General features: G+C 43.9%; 1 protein-coding gene across 1 annotated transcript; it reads left to right on the plus strand.

Moving 5' to 3' along the window:
• Positions 1 to 5,133: 5,133 nt before the first annotated feature.
• On the plus strand, positions 5,134 to 17,298 carry ASPA (aspartoacylase; the record flags this gene model as incomplete). Its single annotated transcript, XM_081943948.1, has 3 exons — positions 5,134 to 5,508; positions 16,377 to 16,572; positions 17,278 to 17,298. Exons 1-3 carry the CDS (start codon positions 5,270 to 5,272, stop codon positions 17,296 to 17,298), a joined length of 456 nt encoding a protein of 151 aa, XP_081800074.1. The 5' UTR covers positions 5,134 to 5,269.
• Positions 17,299 to 19,372: the final 2,074 nt, after the last annotated feature.

The raw sequence follows: 19,372 nt of genomic DNA on the forward strand, positions 1-19,372 counted from the left end.
CAGTGGATTTGGCTACACATGTGAGAATTAAATCTCCTTTGGATGCAAGCAACCTGTTTTAAGAAGGAATAGAAGTTTCCATGGTTTTAATTTGTGTCCAGACAAAACTGCTGAGCTTTGAAAGAAATAAGAAATGGGGATAACTTGCCCAGCTAAAATAATCTCAGCCTTTTGGAAAGGGAGATTTAGAGACAAAAGTGGAATAAGGTTGTTATTTTTATAGCACCAGTCAATATCTCTTGTTAGTATAAAATGTGGTATTCATTTTTTCCCCTATCGGTTCTGTGGCTTGGTGGTCGTGGCCAGGTTCCCATGTGACTGGGTGGCCGTGGCCAATTTAGCAGTCTATTAAACAATACACAGCAGCCTCTTTTCTATTCTTCTTTTTAATACTCCATGATGTTTTTGCTCTAGGTTTTTTTTTTACTATGGGGGAGAGGTTGGCAATGCCTGGGGATTTCTGGGGATTTCTCCTCTGTGTTAGGTGCACCAAAATAACCAAGATGATATAAGGTCGCCTGCTGGAGCAGGGGGTTGGACTAAATGACCTCTGAGGTCCCTTCCAGCCCCTGGATTGCTGTGCTGTTTCAAAGCATCCTCTGAAGCTGTGTCTAGTGCCAGGGTTTGTGGTCCTTCCTTCCTCTCCTTTTTCTCTCCCTCCCTCCCTCTATCCATCCATATCTCATTCACTTTCCCTTCCCTCTTTCTCCCTTCCCTCCTTCCCCCTCTTTCCCCCCCTCTCTCTCCCTCTCTTTCTTTCTAATCCTTTCAATCCTCAGATAGTTCTCAACTTCTAGTAGTCCATTTAATGACTGTGCAAAGTTACAACGGGACTGAAAAAAAGTGACATAGGACTGTTTTTCACACTTACAACCGTTGCAGTGATCAAAATTTGGACGCTGGTCAACCGACTTGTATTTATGACGTGATCCCCTTTTGCGACCTTCTGCCAAGCAAAGTCAATGGGGAAGCCGGATTCACGTAACAACCCTACCAACTTAACAACTGCAGTGCTTCACTTAACAACAGTGTCAAGAAAGGTCTTAAAAGGAGGCAAAATTCACTTAACAACTGTCTCGCTTAGCAACAGAAATGTTGGGTTCAAATTGTGGTCGTTAAGTCGAGGACTACCTATAATTTCCACCAGGGTTGCGTTATGCCAGTTGTTCACTGTTGCTCTGATTCTGGGAATTTGTTAATTAACAACTTTGAGAAATCAGACCAAAGGTAAATAGCAACAGTACCTTACCATCAAATACAGCTCACCTGTTTAAATAATGATCCCTGCGGCCAATTCGCTCTCACAGGGAGGGCCTTCTCCTGGTGCCGTCCACTAGGCAATGCCAGCGGGCGACACCGAGGAGTAGGGCCTTCTCTGTGATGGGCCCAACCCTCTGGAATGACCTCCCCCCCGACATTAGAACCACTTCTGACCTCCGCTCCTTCCGGCAAAAACTGAAGACCCACCTGTTCCGATTAGCAGGCCTGGCATAATTCAACTGTCCCTCCTGGCAAATGTATTATATCTGGTTATTTTAGGGGTTTTTACTGTATTTGTTTTTAGGGGTTTGAACGTATTTTATATCTGCTTTGTACAGTTCTTTTAACTACATTTTAACCTCCTCCATGTCAACTGTCAACTGTACATAGTTAACTTTATTGTATCTTGTTATATTTTGTATGAACTGTACACCGCCCCGAGTCCCTTTCGGGAGAGGGGGCGGTCTAGAAGCATTAAATATTATTATTATTATTATTATTATTATTATTATTATTATTATTATTATTATTATTATTATTATTATTATTATTATTATTATTATTATTATTATTATTTCCACAATTTTTTTTAAAAGAGAGGGACTGTAATTGAAATAAACATATATAGAATATTCTATTCTGTAGAATAATATTCTATCCTATTCTATCCTATCCTATTTTATCCTATTCTATCCAATTCTATTCTAATTGATATTTCTATCCTATCCTATTCTTATTTCTATCCTATCCTATCCTATCCTATTCTATTCTATTCTTATTGATATTTCTATCCTATCCTATCCTATTCTTATTTATATTCTATTCTATTCTAATTTATATTCTATTCTATTCTATTCTTAATTCTATTCTAATTGATATTTCTATCCTATCCTATCCTATTCTTATTTATATTCTATTCTATTCTTATTTATATTCTATTCTTAATTCTATTCTATTCTATTCTTATTCTATCCTATCCCGTTCTGTCCTGTCCTATCCTTCTAGTCTTATTTCTATTCTATTCTATTCTGTTCTGTTCTATTTTTATTGATATTTCTATCCTATCCTATTCTATCCTATTGATATTTCTATTCCATTCCTATTCTTCTTCTATTCTATTCTTATTGATATTTCTATCCTATCCTATTCTTATTTCTATTCTATTGATATTTCAACGTATTTTTGCTCCCATCGCTCATTGTTCGGTTTACATACAATTAATCTCCGGGTTGTAAAAAACAATCTAAGGTTTAGATCTGGTTATGCCTTGAATGGTGTGAGAGCATTGCAAGCTCTGAGCTAGATTTTTTTCAATTCTATAAGACTTAAAATCTTTTACAACTTGCAATGGTTTGCATCCCCGAAAGAAAGCCATAGCAATCTACAGTTATTCCTCAAGTTACAACCAAAAATTGCGCCCAAAATTTCTGGCGTTAAGTGAGTTTCGCCCCATTTTACAACCTTTCTTGCCATAGCTGTTAAGTGAATCATTGCAGCGGGTAAGTTAGTAACATGGTTGCTAAGTGAATCTGGCTCCCCCGTTTGCTTGTTGGAAGGTCGCAAAAGGGGATCACATGATCCCAGGACACGGCAACCGTCATAAACAATGAGTCAGTTGCCAAGGGACTGAATTTTGATCACGTGAAACAGTCATAAGTGTGAAAAACAGCCATAATTCACTTTTTTCAATGCCTTTGTAACTTTAAACAGTTACTAAATGAACTGTTGTAAGTTGAGGACTACCTGTACTTGTACAATGTGTCTAAAAACCCCACAATATAGTGATATTTGAAGCGGTCAAGCTCAACTGAAGGGATTTTTTAATTTGATAAAGTAGATTCCTAGGGAACAATTCCTTAGCTCAGCTCTTTCATTTTATGCCTTCAATGCCACAGACAGTATGTTAATTTTTTTTAAAGTCGTCACTCCGTACTGCAGAAAGCAAAAATTTCAAATATTCACTCTTCTACTGCCACTGAAAAATATGCAAGTTATTTGTGTGCTCTCCGGGCAATTGGGAAAAACAAAGGAAGAATTGTTCCCCTCTCCTTTTTGCTGACATGTGTTTCTCTTGTCCTCTGTGCTAGAGGGCACAGAAATCAAAAGAGTCTCTCTCTCTCTCTCTATCCCTCTATCCCTCTCTCACACACACACACCTACCTTTCTCATTGGTGACACATTCTCATTATTAGTGCTGGCAACGTATTTTTCTAGACCTCTAGACACAATCAGCTCTCTCGTGATTGGGCAAAGTCAAATTGCAAAGTGAGAGAAAGCTGTTTCTTGCTCATTTTAATTATCATCATAGGTGGTACATAGATGTGTGTGTATGAGAGAGAGAGATGGTAGAGGATAGGAAGACATACAGACAAATAGATATGGATAGATATATGAGTAATAGATAAGGAGAGAGAAAGACAGACAGACAGACAGACAGACAGACAGACAATAGATCAACAGAGATAGATAGATAGATGATAGATAGATGATAGATAGATAGATAGATAGATAGATAGATAGATGATAGATAGATAGATGATAGATGATAGATAGATAGATAGATAGATAGATAGATAGATAGATAGATAGATTATAGATACATAGTGATAGATAGATAGATAGATAGATAGATAGATAGATAGATAGATAGATAGATGATAGATAGATAGATAGATCGGTGATAGACAGACAGAGACAGATATAGCTGATAGATAGGTGATAGGTGATAGATAATGATAGATGATAGATAGATAGCGATAGATAATTATGAGGGGAGATAGATAGATGATAGATAGATAGATAGATAGATAGATAGATAGATAGATAGATAGATAGATAGATAGATAATGAGAGATAATTATGAGGGGGAGATAGATATATAGATGATAGATAAATGAGAGGGGAGATAGATAGATAGATAGATAGATAGATAGATAGATAGATAGATAGATAGATAGATAGATAGATAGATCATGATCGGTGATAGACAGACAGAGACAGATATAGCTGATAGATAGGTGATAGGTGATAGATAATGATGGATGATAGATAGATAGCGATAGATAATTATGAGGGGAGATAGAGAGAGAGAGAGAGAGAGAGAGAGATAATTATGAGGGGGAGATAGATAGATATATAGATGATAGATAAATGAGAGGGGGGATGGATAGATAGATAGATAGATAGATAGATAGATAGATAGATAGATAGATAGATAGAATAGATAGATGTTAAGCAAGGTGCTTGTTCCATAACTCCTGCCTCGTTGTATGATATTTTTTGCCATGGTTGCTAAGTAAATGACTGCAGTCTTAAAAAAACAAACCCCAGGGTCATTAAGTGAATCCAACTTGCCTGTTTGCCTTTCCTTGTCAGAAGCTGATGGGATGCCCCAAACATTATAAAATACATGCCCGTGTTATCTAGCACCCAAATTTTGATCCTGTGATTGCAAGGTTGCTGCAAAAACTGCGCTGAGTCGCTTAACAACAATGGCCAAAAAAAATATATGGATCTTTAAATTTAATGTGATTCACTTAACAACCTCCTTGTTTAGCCTTGGATATCCTGGTCGTAAGTCGAGGACTGCTTCTATTTTTCTTTAAAACCCCGCAGCCTTCTCCACCTCTCCTGATATTATTCACCCCGATGAATTTGAAAATAAAATTATTTGCACCGGTCAATTTGAAAATAAAATTATTTGCACCGGTCAATTTGAAAATAAAATCTGGTAGATTGTCTTAGAGTCTAAAGAGGGGGTAAAAAATACAAACACACCTCCTGTTGCTTCTCTCCAAGTTTGTTTCAAGACGTAACTCTCCAAATATAGCAAGAGGGAGTGGCATCAAAACTCTAAAACTGGAAAGACTTGCCGGAAAAAAGAGGTTTAGTTCTTCACTTCCCCGGCCCATCCAGGCAGGCCAAAGTCCTCTAAGCCGTTCAAACTTTTATTTTCTCGGAATAATTTCCTGCCCGAGCTTTCTGAGTTTGGTGGCAGCCGACCAGCAGAATGAATCCTGGCCAAATTCTGCAAGAGGCCCCCGTCAGAAAAATTGCCATCTTTGGCGGGACTCATGGCAACGAGCTGTCGGGGGTGTTTTTGGTCAAATCCTGGCAAGAAAACGGAGCAGAGATCGAAAGACAGGGGTTGCAGGTACGGCCTTTCCTGGCTAACCCACAAGCGGTGGAAAAATGCTGCCGTTATATAGACTGTGACCTGAACCGGGTGTTTGATTCCGAAAATCTTGGGTAAGCTTAAACCACGACGGGTTGTGTGAACGCACGCGTGCTCAACATTAGAACATTGGCCTGAGTTTAGATGGCTTGGGGGTATCTTTATTCATGTACGATTAATGGGATAGATATTATTTATGTGCCTGGTGGCTCAGGGGCTAAGACGGTGAGCTTCTCGATCAGAAAGGTCGGCAGTTCGGCGGTTCGAATCCCTAGCGCCGCGTAACGGAGGGAGCTCCCATGACTTGTCCCAGCTTCTGCCAACCTAGCAGTTCGAAAGCACGTGAAAAATGCAAGTAGAAAAATAGGAGCCACCTTTGGTGGGAAGGGAACAGCGTTCCGTGCGCCTTCGACGTTGAGTCATGCCAGCCACATGACCCCGGAGACGTCTTCGGACAGCGCTGGCTCTTCGGCTTTGAAACGGAGATGAGCACCACCCCCTAGAGTCAGGAACGACTAGCACATACGTGCGAGGGGAACCTTTAGCTTTACCTATCATTTATTCATTTAAAATGTTTATACAGGTGGCCCTCGACTTACGACCACAACGGAGGCCAACATTTCCCTCGCTAAGTGAGGCAGTTGGTGAGAGAGTTTTGCCCCATTTTGCAAACCTTTCCTGCCACCGTTGTTAAGTGAATCACTATCGAATCCCGGGGAAATCAGGAGATTCAGGCAGTTCACAGGAGCACAGGTAGTCCTTGAGTTGCGAGACAATTGAGCCCAAAATTTAGGTCGCTAAGTGAAACATTTGCTTGCCCCATTTCATATATATAATTTTGTATTTATTTATTGATTTTGTCATGTTCATGTAAGTGTATATTGGAAATGGTGGTGACCCTTTGAGAGCTGTATGCAACGAAATTTCATTTTAATGTCACATTCAAAGTCACAATAAAGTTATTATAATCTAATCTGTTCTATTTTACCATTTTTCTTGCCAGAGTTGTTAAGTGAATCATTGCATTCGTTAGATGAGTCATACAGTTGTTAAGTGAATCTGGATTCCATGGACTTGGCTTTTCAGAAGGTCGCAAAAGGGGATCGCATAACCCCGAGACGTTGCGATGGTCATAAATATGAATTACTTCCCAAGCATCCGAATGTACCTATGCGTGACCATGCGGGAACAGTCCTGAGTGTGGAAAACGGTCATAAGTCACTTTTTTCAATGCCACTGCAAATTTGAATGGTCGCTAAACGAACCGTTGTAACTCAAGGACTACCTGTTTATGAGGAACCCTTCTAGGCAGACAAATTAATCCTTAATTTTATTTCAGCATTCTCACTCCATTTGAATAGAAACCGGCCCTGCTAATGCTTGGTGAAAACATAACAGATATAACAGTACAGAATGACAGACATGGGAGGGACCTTGGAGGTCTTCTAGTCCAGCCCGCTGCTCAAGAAGAGAACCCGATACATTTCCAGAAAAATATTGTCCAATCTTTTCTTAAAAACACCCAGTGCTGGAGCACTTACAACTTCTGGAGGCAACACTGATTAATTATCTTGTCGAGAAATTTCTCCTTACTTCCAGTTGGCTTCTCTCCTTGATTAGTTTCCATCCATTTGCTTCTTATCCTGCCTTCTGGGACTTTGGAGAATAGCTTGAACCATGAGTCACTTTTCTAATAAATATGTACCGTATTTTTCAGAGTATAAGATGCTCCGAAGTATAAGACACTTTTAGGGAGGAAAACAAGGGAAGAAAATCTGCTTCAGCCTCCCAGCAATTTGCCTCCTTGCAACAAACAGCAAACAGCACAGACAATATACACTGTTTATAGGGATACATTTCAGACTATACTTGTACAGATGCTGTTAAAATTGATGTGCTTTCTGGAACTATGGTTATTCTCTTCTATTTAAAAGGAGATACAATAGCACTGGGCCTCTTCCGATCAAGCATTTATTTTAAAAAGCTGCTTCATTTTCTTAAGCCGTCTAGAACAATAATAAAGCAGTCTTTAAAAAATAAGTCTAATCACTTGAACATTCTATAGGCATTTATAGTTATTGACTTACCTCCTTGCAGCCTGTTTCAGTTTAGCCTGATTAGAAGGAGAAAAAAAATCTGCCTCTGCCTCCCAGCAATTTGCCTCCTTGCAGCAAACAGCAAGTTTCACTTTCAGTTTCAGTTTAAGCGAGCCTCCCAATCATCAGCTGTTTCAGGCTGTGGGGTTTGCTATCGCCTATTACAGCCTCCGCAAGCCCCATTTTCCCCGTCTGCTGCAAGGAGGTAAATTGCTGGGAGGCGGAGGCCAAAATGTGGGGGACGGTGGGTGGGGCTACATTCAGTGTATAAGACGCCCCCAATTTTTCACCCTCTTTTAGGGGGGGAAGGTGCGTCTTATACTCCAAAAAATACGGTACGCCTTTAAAGATTCACTGGTTCTGCAAACTTTTATGCTGTGATTTGCACGTGCCAAAGGATCAGTAAAATTTGGGAATCCAAGGGACACTTCTTTAACACCCTCTTCAGCCTCACCGATGTTGCAAGCACAGAGGAGCTGGTGGGGAAAGCAATTTGGAGCTTCCATATTGAAAAAAGTCAGAATCTTCAGTGGGGGGGAAAAATCTTGTTTTTACAGCTTTTGAAAACACTTTCCTTGGCTCGCAGCCTTTTAGCTAAATACCAGCAATGGGGCAGCCAATTCCACTCCGCTAACAATTATTTGGGCACAGCAGGCAGACCAAGAGGCATGTTAGACAACGTTTTGGAAAAAAAAATGGATAAATTTGCAAAAACCGCTTGCTAGGTGCATTTGATGGCCCTAAAATAAGATCTTGTATCAAAAGCAATCCATTTCACTCATTCTACCCCGGAGTACGTTGAGGTGTTGTGGAAATCTGTACAACGCAGAATATATTTGAGTGGTTGAAGCAACCAGATTTTAGTCCCAAAGGCTCAGCTGGATTTCCTGGTTTTCCTTTGAAGACGTTTCGCTTTCCATCCAAGAAGCTTCTTCTGCTCTGACCGGATAGTGGAGAATGGAAGGGATTGATACTCCTTACAGACAGCTGGTCATTTGCATCCTTTTTGGAGGGTCATTGAGGCCACTTGGAGGTTTATCTATGACCTCAGTTGTCCCAAAGGTGTTTTTTCAAGAGGCAACTGGACTTCCTGGTTTTTTTCTTTCGAAGACGTTTCACTTCTCATCCAAGAAGCTCCTTCAGCTCTGACTGGATGGTGTGGAACGGAAGGATTTATAGTCCTTGCAGACAGCTGGTCATTTGCACCTTTTTAGAAGGTCGTTGAGGCCACTTGGAGTCCCAAAGGTGCTTTTTCAAGAGGCAACAGAACTTTCTGGTTTTTTTCTTTTGAAGATGTTTCCCTTCTTATTTGTTGGAAGAAATGTCCTTCTGGGTTCACTTCCAAGTGGGGAAAAAGACACTGGAGACATGGAGGCTGCTTGGAAAGATGGTTTAATGGTGGACAGGATCACATGGCTTGAGCTCCTGAACGGAAAAGGGGGATCAGATGCTTCCAGATGTTGGGTGAAGAAGAAAAGAGAGAGCGAAATGCTGAAAGTCCCTGGTTTTATGCCCTCTCTGGCCTTTGATCTTGATCTTGCATTCTGATTGGTTGTCAGACTCCCATGGGGCCGTGCAAGGGCAGCACTCTAGGCTGTGTTTTGAGTCCAAGTTTGGTTGAGCATTGCTTTTCCCCAGGTGCCCTGTGGTGAGATGGGTAAAGGGCTAATACTACCGTGCCTTAATCCCATCACCCTGGAACTGGGGGGGGATCTATGTTATGTAGAATAGACTCCCTCAGGCCTTTTAATGGCCTATTGACAAAGATGGGGTCTATTAAGAGTGAGTCTGTTTCCTTAGAAACATGTTTCTCCATCTTCTGATCCAGGGGAATATAATATTCCGCCTTTTCAATATTTCCCAGGATATTTCATTTTTTCTAGGAGAGGGGTGGGTTTTAACTTCCTAGACATCCAAGAAACGTCTTCAGCTCTGACTGGATGGTGGGGAATGGATAAGCCAGAGAAACCTCCAAGTGGCCTCAACGACCCTCTAAAAAGATGCAAATGACCAGCTGTCTGCAAGGAGTATAAATCCTTCCCTTCCCCACCATCCTGTCAGAGCTGAAGGAGCTTCTTGGATGAGAAGGGAAATGTCTTCAAAGAAAAAACAAGAAAATCCAGTTGCTTCCAGAATAAGCACCTTTGGGACAACCATGATCTACAATACAATAGTAGAGTTGGAAGGGACCTTGGAGGTCTTCTAGTCCAACCCTCTGCTTTGGCAGGAAACCCTATACCGTTTCAGACAAACGGCTATCCAACATCTTCTTAAAGACTTCCATTGTTGGGGCATCCACAACTTCTGGAGGCAACTTCTGTTCCAGTGGTTAATTGTTCTAACTGTCTAACTGTACATCTCTATCTTAACATATTTCCTCTTCTTCTTTAATCTCCTTTTATTTCCATCTTCCATTTTTATTCTATTGCCCTAACCTGTGAAAGCTTTTTAAAAAGTTTTTGTTACTATACTTAATAGGAATATTCCAATCAGTTCTACACTGAAATATTAATTCCAGTCCATGAGAATAATGTATTTTCACTGCTACTAGAAAACAAGTTGTAGATGAAGGCAAGACAAGAAGCAATGGGTCGAAACTAATCAAGGAGAGAAGCAACCTAGAACTAAGGAGAAATTTCCTGACAGTAAGAATACAAATTGCAATACAAATACAATAGCAGAGTTGGAACGGACCTTGGAGGTCTTCTAGTCCAACCCCCTGCCTAGGCAGGAAACCCTACACCGTTTCAGACAAATGGCTCTCCAACATCTTCTTAAAAACTTCTAGAGTTGGGGCATTCACAACTTCTGGAGGCAACTTCTGTTCCACTATTTTATTCTATTTTTTATTCTATTTTCTATCTTCTATTCCATATTTATACTATGCTACTATTCTATTCTTATTCTATTTAATTATTCTATTCTATTTTCTATTCTATTCTATTCTATTCTATTCTATTCTATTCTATTCTATTCTATACAATAGCAGAGTTGGAAGGGACCTTCTAGTCCAACCCCCTGCCTTGGCAGGAAACCCTATACTGTTCCAGACAGATGGCTATCCAACATCTTCTTAAAGACTTCCAGTGTTGGGGCATTCACAACTTCTGGCCACATAAATCCTGGGCACAATTGTAGTCGTAACTACTCAAATCACATTATCTCCCAGATTTGCAATCTTTCCAACTGACATCCAACAAGCGAAGTCAATGGGGTATCCAGATTCACTTAATGACCATGTGATTCAGTGAACAATTGCAACGATTCACCTAAGAACCGTGGCCAAAAAAAGGTCGTAATGTCAGACGTGATTCACTTAACAGCTGCCTTGTTTGGGGAGGGAAATTCTGGACTAGAAGACCTCTACGGTCCCTTCCAACTGTTGTTCTGTTAAATTCAGTGAAGGAATGAGAAAGGTATTGGCAGAAGCTACTCTTCCAATAAAAATAGTTTTCTAGACCTTAGTTTGGAAGAGAAGTTGGGGGAATTTCCTTTCTTCCTACCCCCCTAACAGCTGCTCAGTGGAATTTCTTGATGATGACACGCAGCGATGGTTTTTCTTAAGTCCTTCCACAACCAGAAGGGCTGTAGCCTGCTGTAACCCAAGAAACTGTAAAATCAATTCGTTTTGCCCAATTCCTTCCTTTGCTATTGTTGCTCGGTTTTCCCCTGTCCCATTTCAGCTTCCAGCAGCTGCTTTTCATTTCAAAATGCTCATCAAAAGGAGAAGGGGGGGGGGAGATATATATCCCTCTCTCCCCCCTCTCCTTTTGATAGATTATAACTGGAGAAAACAATTTATGATGTAACAACAGAACAAGGGAAGGGAAGGAAAGGGAAAGGATAGGAAAAGAAAGGAGGGGGAAGGGGAGGGGAGGGAAGGGAAGAAAAGGAAGAAAAGAGGGAAGGGAAGGAAGAGAAGGAAAAGAAAGGAAAAGAAAGGAAAAGAAAGGAAGAAAAGAGGAAGGGAAGGAAGGGAAGAGAAAGGGAGGGGGGGAAGAGAAGGTGTTCTGTCCTCACTACAAGTTACACTACATACAATGAGAACCAAATACAAGATAGGTAGTATTGCTGAACATAACAATTAATAAATACAAGTAATTTAAATCTTACCAGCTATGCTCTGTGTGTGCATGGGATGTGGGTTTGTCCTTGAGCGACCATGTGCCACAGATTAAGATGGATTCTTGTTTGTGTTTCTGCCTTCTCCAAATCCCAAATGGAGTCTGGCTTCCTAGCATGCACTTGTTTGAGAGTGCAGACTGATGGGTAAAATGAGTTGGGTCAGCTTCAAACAATATACTTGGCATTTGTCTCTTCAGCCACTAGATGGGGCTAGAGAGCAGCAACAGTATCTAAAGATAGTAGGCTGGGGCATATTTGTCCTTCCAGCCACTAGATGGAGCTAGAGAGCAGCAGCAGTATATAAAGATCGTAGGCTGGGGCATATTTGTCCTTCCAGCCACTAGATGGAGCTAGAGAGCAGCAGCAGTATATAAAGATAGTAGGCTGGGGCATATTTGTCCTTCCAGCCACTAGATGGAGCTAGAGAGCAGCAGCAGTATATAAAGATCGTAGGCTGGGGCATATTTGTCCTTCCAGCCACTAGATGGAGCTAGAGAGCAGCAGCAGTATATAAAGATAGTAGGCTGGGGCATATTTGTCCTTCCAGCCACTAGATGGAGCTAGAGAGCAGCAGCAGTATATAAAGATAGTAGGCTGGGGCATATTTGTCCTTCCAGCCACTAGATGGAGCTAGAGAGCAGCAGCAGTATATAAAGATCGTAGGCTGGGGCATATTTGTCCTTCCAGCCACTAGATGGAGCTAGAGAGCAGCAGCAGTATATAAAGATAGTAGGCTGGGGCATATTTGTCCTTCCAGCCACTAGATGGAGCTAGAGAGCAGCAGCAGTATATAAAGATTGTAGGCTGGGGCATATTTGTCCTTCCAGCCACTAGATGGGGATGGAGAGCAGCAACAGTATATAAAGATCGTAGGCTGGGGCATATTTGTCCTTCCAGCCACTAGATGGGGCTAGAGAGCAGCAACAGTATATAAAGATCGTAGGCTGGGGCATATTTGTCCTTCCAGCCACTAGATGGGGCTAGAGAGCAGCAGCAGTATATAAAGATAGTAGGCTGGGGCATATTTGTCCTTCCAGCCACTAGATGGAGCTAGAGAGCAGCAGCAGTATATAAAGATCGTAGGCTGGGGCATATTTGTCCTTCCAGCCACTAGATGGAGCTAGAGAGCAGCAGCAGTATATAAAGATAGTAGGCTGGGGCATATTTGTCCTTCCAGCCACTAGATGGAGCTAGAGAGCAGCAGCAGTATATAAAGATCGTAGGCTGGGGCATATTTGTCCTTCCAGCCACTAGATGGAGCTAGAGAGCAGCAGCAGTATATAAAGATAGTAGGCTGGGGCATATTTGTCCTTCCAGCCACTAGATGGAGCTAGAGAGCAGCAGCAGTATATAAAGATCGTAGGCTGGGGCATATTTGTCCTTCCAGCCACTAGATGGAGCTAGAGAGCAGCAGCAGTATATAAAGATCGTAGGCTGGGGCATATTTGTCCTTCCAGCCACTAGATGGAGCTAGAGAGCAGCAGCAGTATATAAAGATAGTAGGCTGGGGCATATTTGTCCTTCCAGCCACTAGATGGAGCTAGAGAGCAGCAGCAGTATATAAAGATAGTAGGCTGGGGCATATTTGTCCTTCCAGCCACTAGATGGGGCTGGAGAGCAGCAACAGTATATAAAGATTGTAGGCTGGGGCATATTTGTCCTTCCAGCCACTAGATGGGGCTAGAGAGCAGCAGCAGTATATAAAGATCTTAGGCTGGGGCATATTTGTCCTTCCAGCCACTAGATGGGGCTAGAGAGCAGCAACAGTATATAAAGATCTTAGGCTGGGGCATATTTGTCCTTCCAGCCACTAGATGGAGCTAGAGAGCAGCAGCAGTATATAAAGATCGTAGGCTGGGGCATATTTGTCCTTCCAGCCACTAGATGGAGCTAGAGAGCAGCAGCAGTATATAAAGATCGTAGGCTGGGGCATATTTGTCCTTCCAGCCACTAGATGGAGCTAGAGAGCAGCAGCAGTATATAAAGATCGTAGGCTGGGGCATATTTGTCCTTCCAGCCACTAGATGGAGCTAGAGAGCAGCAGCAGTATATAAAGATAGTAGGCTGGGGCATATTTGTCCTTCCAGCCACTAGATGGAGCTAGAGAGCAGCAGCAGTATATAAAGATCGTAGGCTGGGGCATATTTGTCCTTCCAGCCACTAGATGGAGCTAGAGAGCAGCAGCAGTATATAAAGATAGTAGGCTGGGGCATATTTGTCCTTCCAGCCACTAGATGGAGCTAGAGAGCAGCAGCAGTATATAAAGATCGTAGGCTGGGGCATATTTGTCCTTCCAGCCACTAGATGGAGCTAGAGAGCAGCAGCAGTATATAAAGATCGTAGGCTGGGGCATATTTGTCCTTCCAGCCACTAGATGGAGCTAGAGAGCAGCAGCAGTATATAAAGATAGTAGGCTGGGGCATATTTGTCCTTCCAGCCACTAGATGGAGCTAGAGAGCAGCAGCAGTATATAAAGATAGTAGGCTGGGGCATATTTGTCCTTCCAGCCACTAGATGGGGCTGGAGAGCAGCAACAGTATATAAAGATTGTAGGCTGGGGCATATTTGTCCTTCCAGCCACTAGATGGGGCTAGAGAGCAGCAGCAGTATATAAAGATCTTAGGCTGGGGCATATTTGTCCTTCCAGCCACTAGATGGGGCTAGAGAGCAGCAACAGTATATAAAGATCTTAGGCTGGGGCATATTTGTCCTTCCAGCCACTAGATGGGGCTAGAGAGAAACAACAGTATATAAAAGTTTTATGCTGGGGCACGACCGAAGGGTTAGGGTTAGAGTTAGAAACACAGCATTTAACCACTCGTGAAAAACACCTATTGGGATGAAAAAAAGTTCTAAAATTGGGTCTATATCTTGGGTGTCTCAAGTTATGGCCGTCATGAGTTACAACACAAATTTCAGTCTCTATTATGGCAGGAAGTCTAGGCCTGTGATGTCTATGGCACGCGTGCCACAGATGGCACACAGTGACATTTCTGAGGGCATGTGAGGCGTTGCCCTGGCAGCTGATTTTTGACCTTGATTTTCGGCCATTTTTCGCCCTCCGGAGGGAGAAAAGTGGCCCAACAAGCAACCCAGAACTCCATTCCCGTACTTTTGGTTGGCGTGATGGGCCATTTTTCACCCTCCCCAGGCTCCTAGACAGCCTCTAAAGCCTGGGGGGCGGGGGGAGGGCGGGAAACAAACCTACCAGGCCCACCGGAAGTCAGAAAATGTGCTGTTTCCAGCTTCCAGAGGGCCTCGGGAGGGCAGGGAGAGACCGTTTTTGCCCTCCTCGGGCTCCAAGAAAACAGTGCATGCATGCATGGGGCAGTGAGGGGTGGGGGTCATGTGCACATGCACAGGGGGCACGCACGGGGGGCATTAAATTATAGGGGTGCATGTGAGCATGCGCGGATCGTGCACATTAGTGCGAGTGTGCGCACTTTTGGCAGCCGAGGCGGAAAAGGTTTCCATCACTGGTCTAGGGCTACTTCAGTGGTGGGTTTCAAAAAAATTTAGAACTTATTCTGTAAGTGTGGCCTGTGTGGGAGTGGCTTGCCGGCCATGTGACCGGGTGGGAGTGGCTTGGTGGTCATGTGATTAGGTGGGAGTGGCTTGGCGGTCATGTGACCGTGTGGGCGTGGCCAACTTGGAAAATGTGGTGAAGCTCACTTAACAACGCTCTTGCTTAGCAACCAAAATTTTGGGCTCAATTGTGGTCATAAGTTCCCCTCCCTCCTTCTCTTTGAGAAGAGCTCCGGTTTCAAGTTGCTTGTGAAGGAGGAGGAAGGGGGCAGAGGAAAACTTTTCAGGAGCCCAGAGCAGCGCTGAAGCCAGGGGAGAGAGCATTATGGTACTGGGCCTCCGGAAGAACGGGAACTAAGAGGCACGCGAAATTTCACCGACCGGTACGCCCATACCGGTATGTACCGGCTGAAACCCACCCCTGGGCTACCTATAGAGCCGTGATGGCGAACCTATGGCACGCGTGCCACAAGTGGCACGCGGAGCCATTTGTCAGGGCACGCAAGGTGCTGCCCTGTCAGCTGAGTTCACCTTTTAAAAAGCTATTTTTCGCCTTCCCCAGGCTCCAGAGGCTTTATAGGAGCCTGGGGAGGGCGAAAAGAGCCTCCCCCGCCTCCCCGGAGGGTTCAGGGACCGTCCCTGAAGCCTTTGGAACGCTTAAGACCACCCTTCGAGCAACCCGGAAGTCACTTCCGGTTTGCTCGGAGGGTCGTTTTAAGTGCTCCGAAGGCTTCAGGGACCGTCCGAGGCTTCCCTGATGCCTTCAGAGCGCTTAAAACAGCCCTCCGAGCAACCTGGAAGTCACTTCCGGTTTGCTCGGAGGGTGGTTTTAAGCGCTCTGAAGGCTTCAGGGAAGCCTCCGGACAGTCCCTGAAGCCTCCGGAGGGCCTTCGGGGGGGTCGGGGGAGGCTCTTTTCGCCCTCCCCAGGCTCCTATAAAGCCCCTGGAGCCTGGGGAGGGCAAAAAAAACATGTAAAAATGGGGTGGTCACGCGTTGTGCGTGCATGCGCACTGGGGGTGGTCGCGCGCTGCATTATGGGTGCGGCATGCCCGCACTCGACCCCCCTGCGCTCCCCCCACCTGTGGCACGGCGAGCCAAAAAAGGTTCGCCATCACTGCTATAGAGTCTGCACCAAACACAGGTTTGCATCCTGATCCAGCTAAGTAATATTTCTTTGCGTTTTTCGGACCCACAGCAAGGACCTCAAGGACAACGTCCCCTATGAGATCAGACGGGCCCAAGAAATCAATGGCTTCTTTGGTCCAAAGGGCCAGCCTGGCGCTTACGACCTGATCTTTGACCTTCACAACACAACTGCTAACATGGGTGGGACGCTCATCCTGGAAAGCTCCAGCGATTGCTTTGCCCTTCAGATGTGCCATTATATACAGGTATTTTTTAAAAATGGAGGTGTCAACTCCCTGCGTTGTCATGGGGGACAAGGAGGGGGTAGTGCATTCCGCGCATACTGTCGGCTGGTGTCAGATATCAGATTACTGCAGCCGGCTTGGGAGGAGTGCATCTTACAGGGGAATGTGATTTATGACACAGACTGAGGGGAGGGAAGCAACAGGGGTAAAGTTCAGAAGAAAATCAAACAAAGCACAGGCTTAACTGCGAACAAATCTTGCCTAATGAAGCTCCTAATAAATTACTGGTTTTCATATTAAAACATTGGCTCGATTATTATGAATCAATTAGGGCATCTTTAGGAAATTTGACAGAAGGAATGTACAGGTAGTCCTCAACGTACGACCACAACAGAGCCCAAAATTTATCTTGTTCAGTGACAAATTTGTGAAGTGAGTTTTGCCCCATTTTACAACTTTTCTTTCCATATTTCTTAAGTGAATCATCATCTTTTAATGACCCCCTAATCCCTTGTGGGGTGGAGTCTGGACAACTGAATGGAGCTAGAAGAGTGTTTTAATGGCTGGATGCCCTTCCTGTCCCCAGTACGGAGTTTTGTTCAGCAGATGTATCCTCATTGTACCCAGAGAGAGAAATATCTGCCTCTACCTATGATCGAACTCACAGCCTCTTGATTGTGAGGCGAGAGCTACCCCTGTAGGCCACCATGCCACTCTCCTTGTTAGGTGAATCACTGCTTCAATTAGCAACGTGGTTGTTTACGTGAATTTGGCTCCTCCGTTGACTTTGCTGGTCAGAAGGTCGCAAAAGTGGATCATGTGACTCCAGGACATTGTAACCGTCATAAATACAGATAGTCCTTGACTTACAGCAGTTCATTTAGTGACGGTTCAAAGTTACAACAGCACTGAAAAAAGCGACTTTTAACCCCTTTTCACACTGATGACCGTTGCAGTCTCCCCATGGTCACATGATCAAAATCCAGACACTTGGCAACTGACTCGTACTTATGATGGTTGCAGTGTCCTGGGGTTCCGTGATCCCCTTTTGCGACCTTCTGACAAGCCAAGTCAATGGGGAAGCCAGATTCACTTAATAACTGTTATTCACTTAATGATGGCAGTAATTTACTTGACAACTCTGTCAAGAAAAGTCGTAAAGACAAATTCCTCACTTAACAACATCAATTTTGGGCTCCATTGCGGTTGTAAGTCGAGGACTATCTGTCTGAGCCAGTTGCCAACCCTCTGAATCTTGACTGTCTGACCCCCGAGGATGCTACAACGGCCGCAACTGTGGAAAAACGGTCAACCCTAATTTTTTTTCAGGGCTATGGTCACTTGGAAGGGTCACTCAATGGACTGTCGTTACTCAAGGACTACCTGTACCAACACTGATATTGGGGTACAAAGACCGCGAATCAAAGAGTGAATCAACCTGGAATTAAGGAGAAGCTTCCCAACAGTGAGGACAATTAACCAGTGGAACAGCTGGCCACCAGAAGTTGTCACATCTGAAATAGTATACGTCCATGATAGAGAACCGATGGCACCCGGGAGGGGTGCATGTGCAGGGGGTGCTTGCATTGCATTTGGGGGCTTCGCGCATGTGCGCCCCACCCCATGCCCCGTTTTGGTCCTGGAAGGCCTCCTGCATCAACCTGGGAGGAAAAAATAGGCGAGAAGGGCAGAGTGCATGCGCGGGGACCATGACTGGTATAGGTTCTCCTCAGGGATGGGTTTCAAAATTTGCCTTGTTTGGTGGGCGTGATTTGTTGGTCATGTGATGGTGGGCATGGCTTGTTGGTCATGTGACTGGGTGGGCATAGCTGGTTGGTCATGTGACTGGGTGGGCATGGCCAACTTGACGTCACTCACCAGGAGATGTCCTGGATTGGGTACAATGTGCTGAAGCTCACTTAACAACGCTCTTGCTTAGCGACCAAAATTTTGGGCTCAATTGTAGTCATACGTCAAAAACTATCTCTGCCTTCCTTCGCATGGCAGTCTTGTCCTAGTAAACTCCTTCTCCTTTCTGGCAATTTTCCTCTCTGTTAGAGGCACCAAGATAATCCAGACGATGTGAAGTTCTCCTGCTTGAGCAGGGGGCTGGGCTAGAGGACCTCCAAGGCCCCCTGCAGATTCTATTCTATTCTAACTTGTACGAGGACGGCTTTTTTATTCTGACAAATAGGACCTTGTTGGAAAACGTGCAAGGCTGGCGCGTCCTGTGTGTTAGATCACAACAGCGAAGCCCCCCGGCAATTAACTTCGCGGCATGCCGGAAATTAATGAAGGCAGTTGTCGTGCTAATTCATCAACCGGAGAAAATTACAGCTTGCCACGTTGTCCGTTTTAAACGACCGCTTGAATGTTGAGCAAATGAGTTGAGCAAAAGTCAGACAGCCCATTATTTTTCAGCTGTGTGTGTGTGTGTTTGTGTGTGTGTCAAAAAATCTTCGACAACCCACCTCTCCAGCCTGTGCGTTTTGCCCTGCGTTTAAATACATTTATTTAAATGTATTTGCAAATAAATACATGGATTTATTTGTTAAATTTATGGGCTGCCCATCACACCAGGGAAGAGATTCTGGGTAGGCTTACAAAAGGATTGCAGTTGTGATATCACACGCTCAGGTAGTCCTCGATTTACAACAGTCCATTTAGCGACCATTCCAAGTCACAATAGCACCAGAAAAAGTGAATTGGGGCCGTCTCACTTAACAACTGTTGCCGAATCCCCATGGTCAGATGATCAGAATTCAGATGCTTGCTCCTATACTGGCTCATAGTTATGACGGTGGCAGCTTCCCTGGGGTCA

Source organism: Natrix helvetica, assembly GCF_964273705.1.
Source record: "Natrix helvetica genome assembly, chromosome: 2".
Taxonomy (NCBI): domain Eukaryota; kingdom Metazoa; phylum Chordata; class Lepidosauria; order Squamata; family Natricidae; genus Natrix; species Natrix helvetica.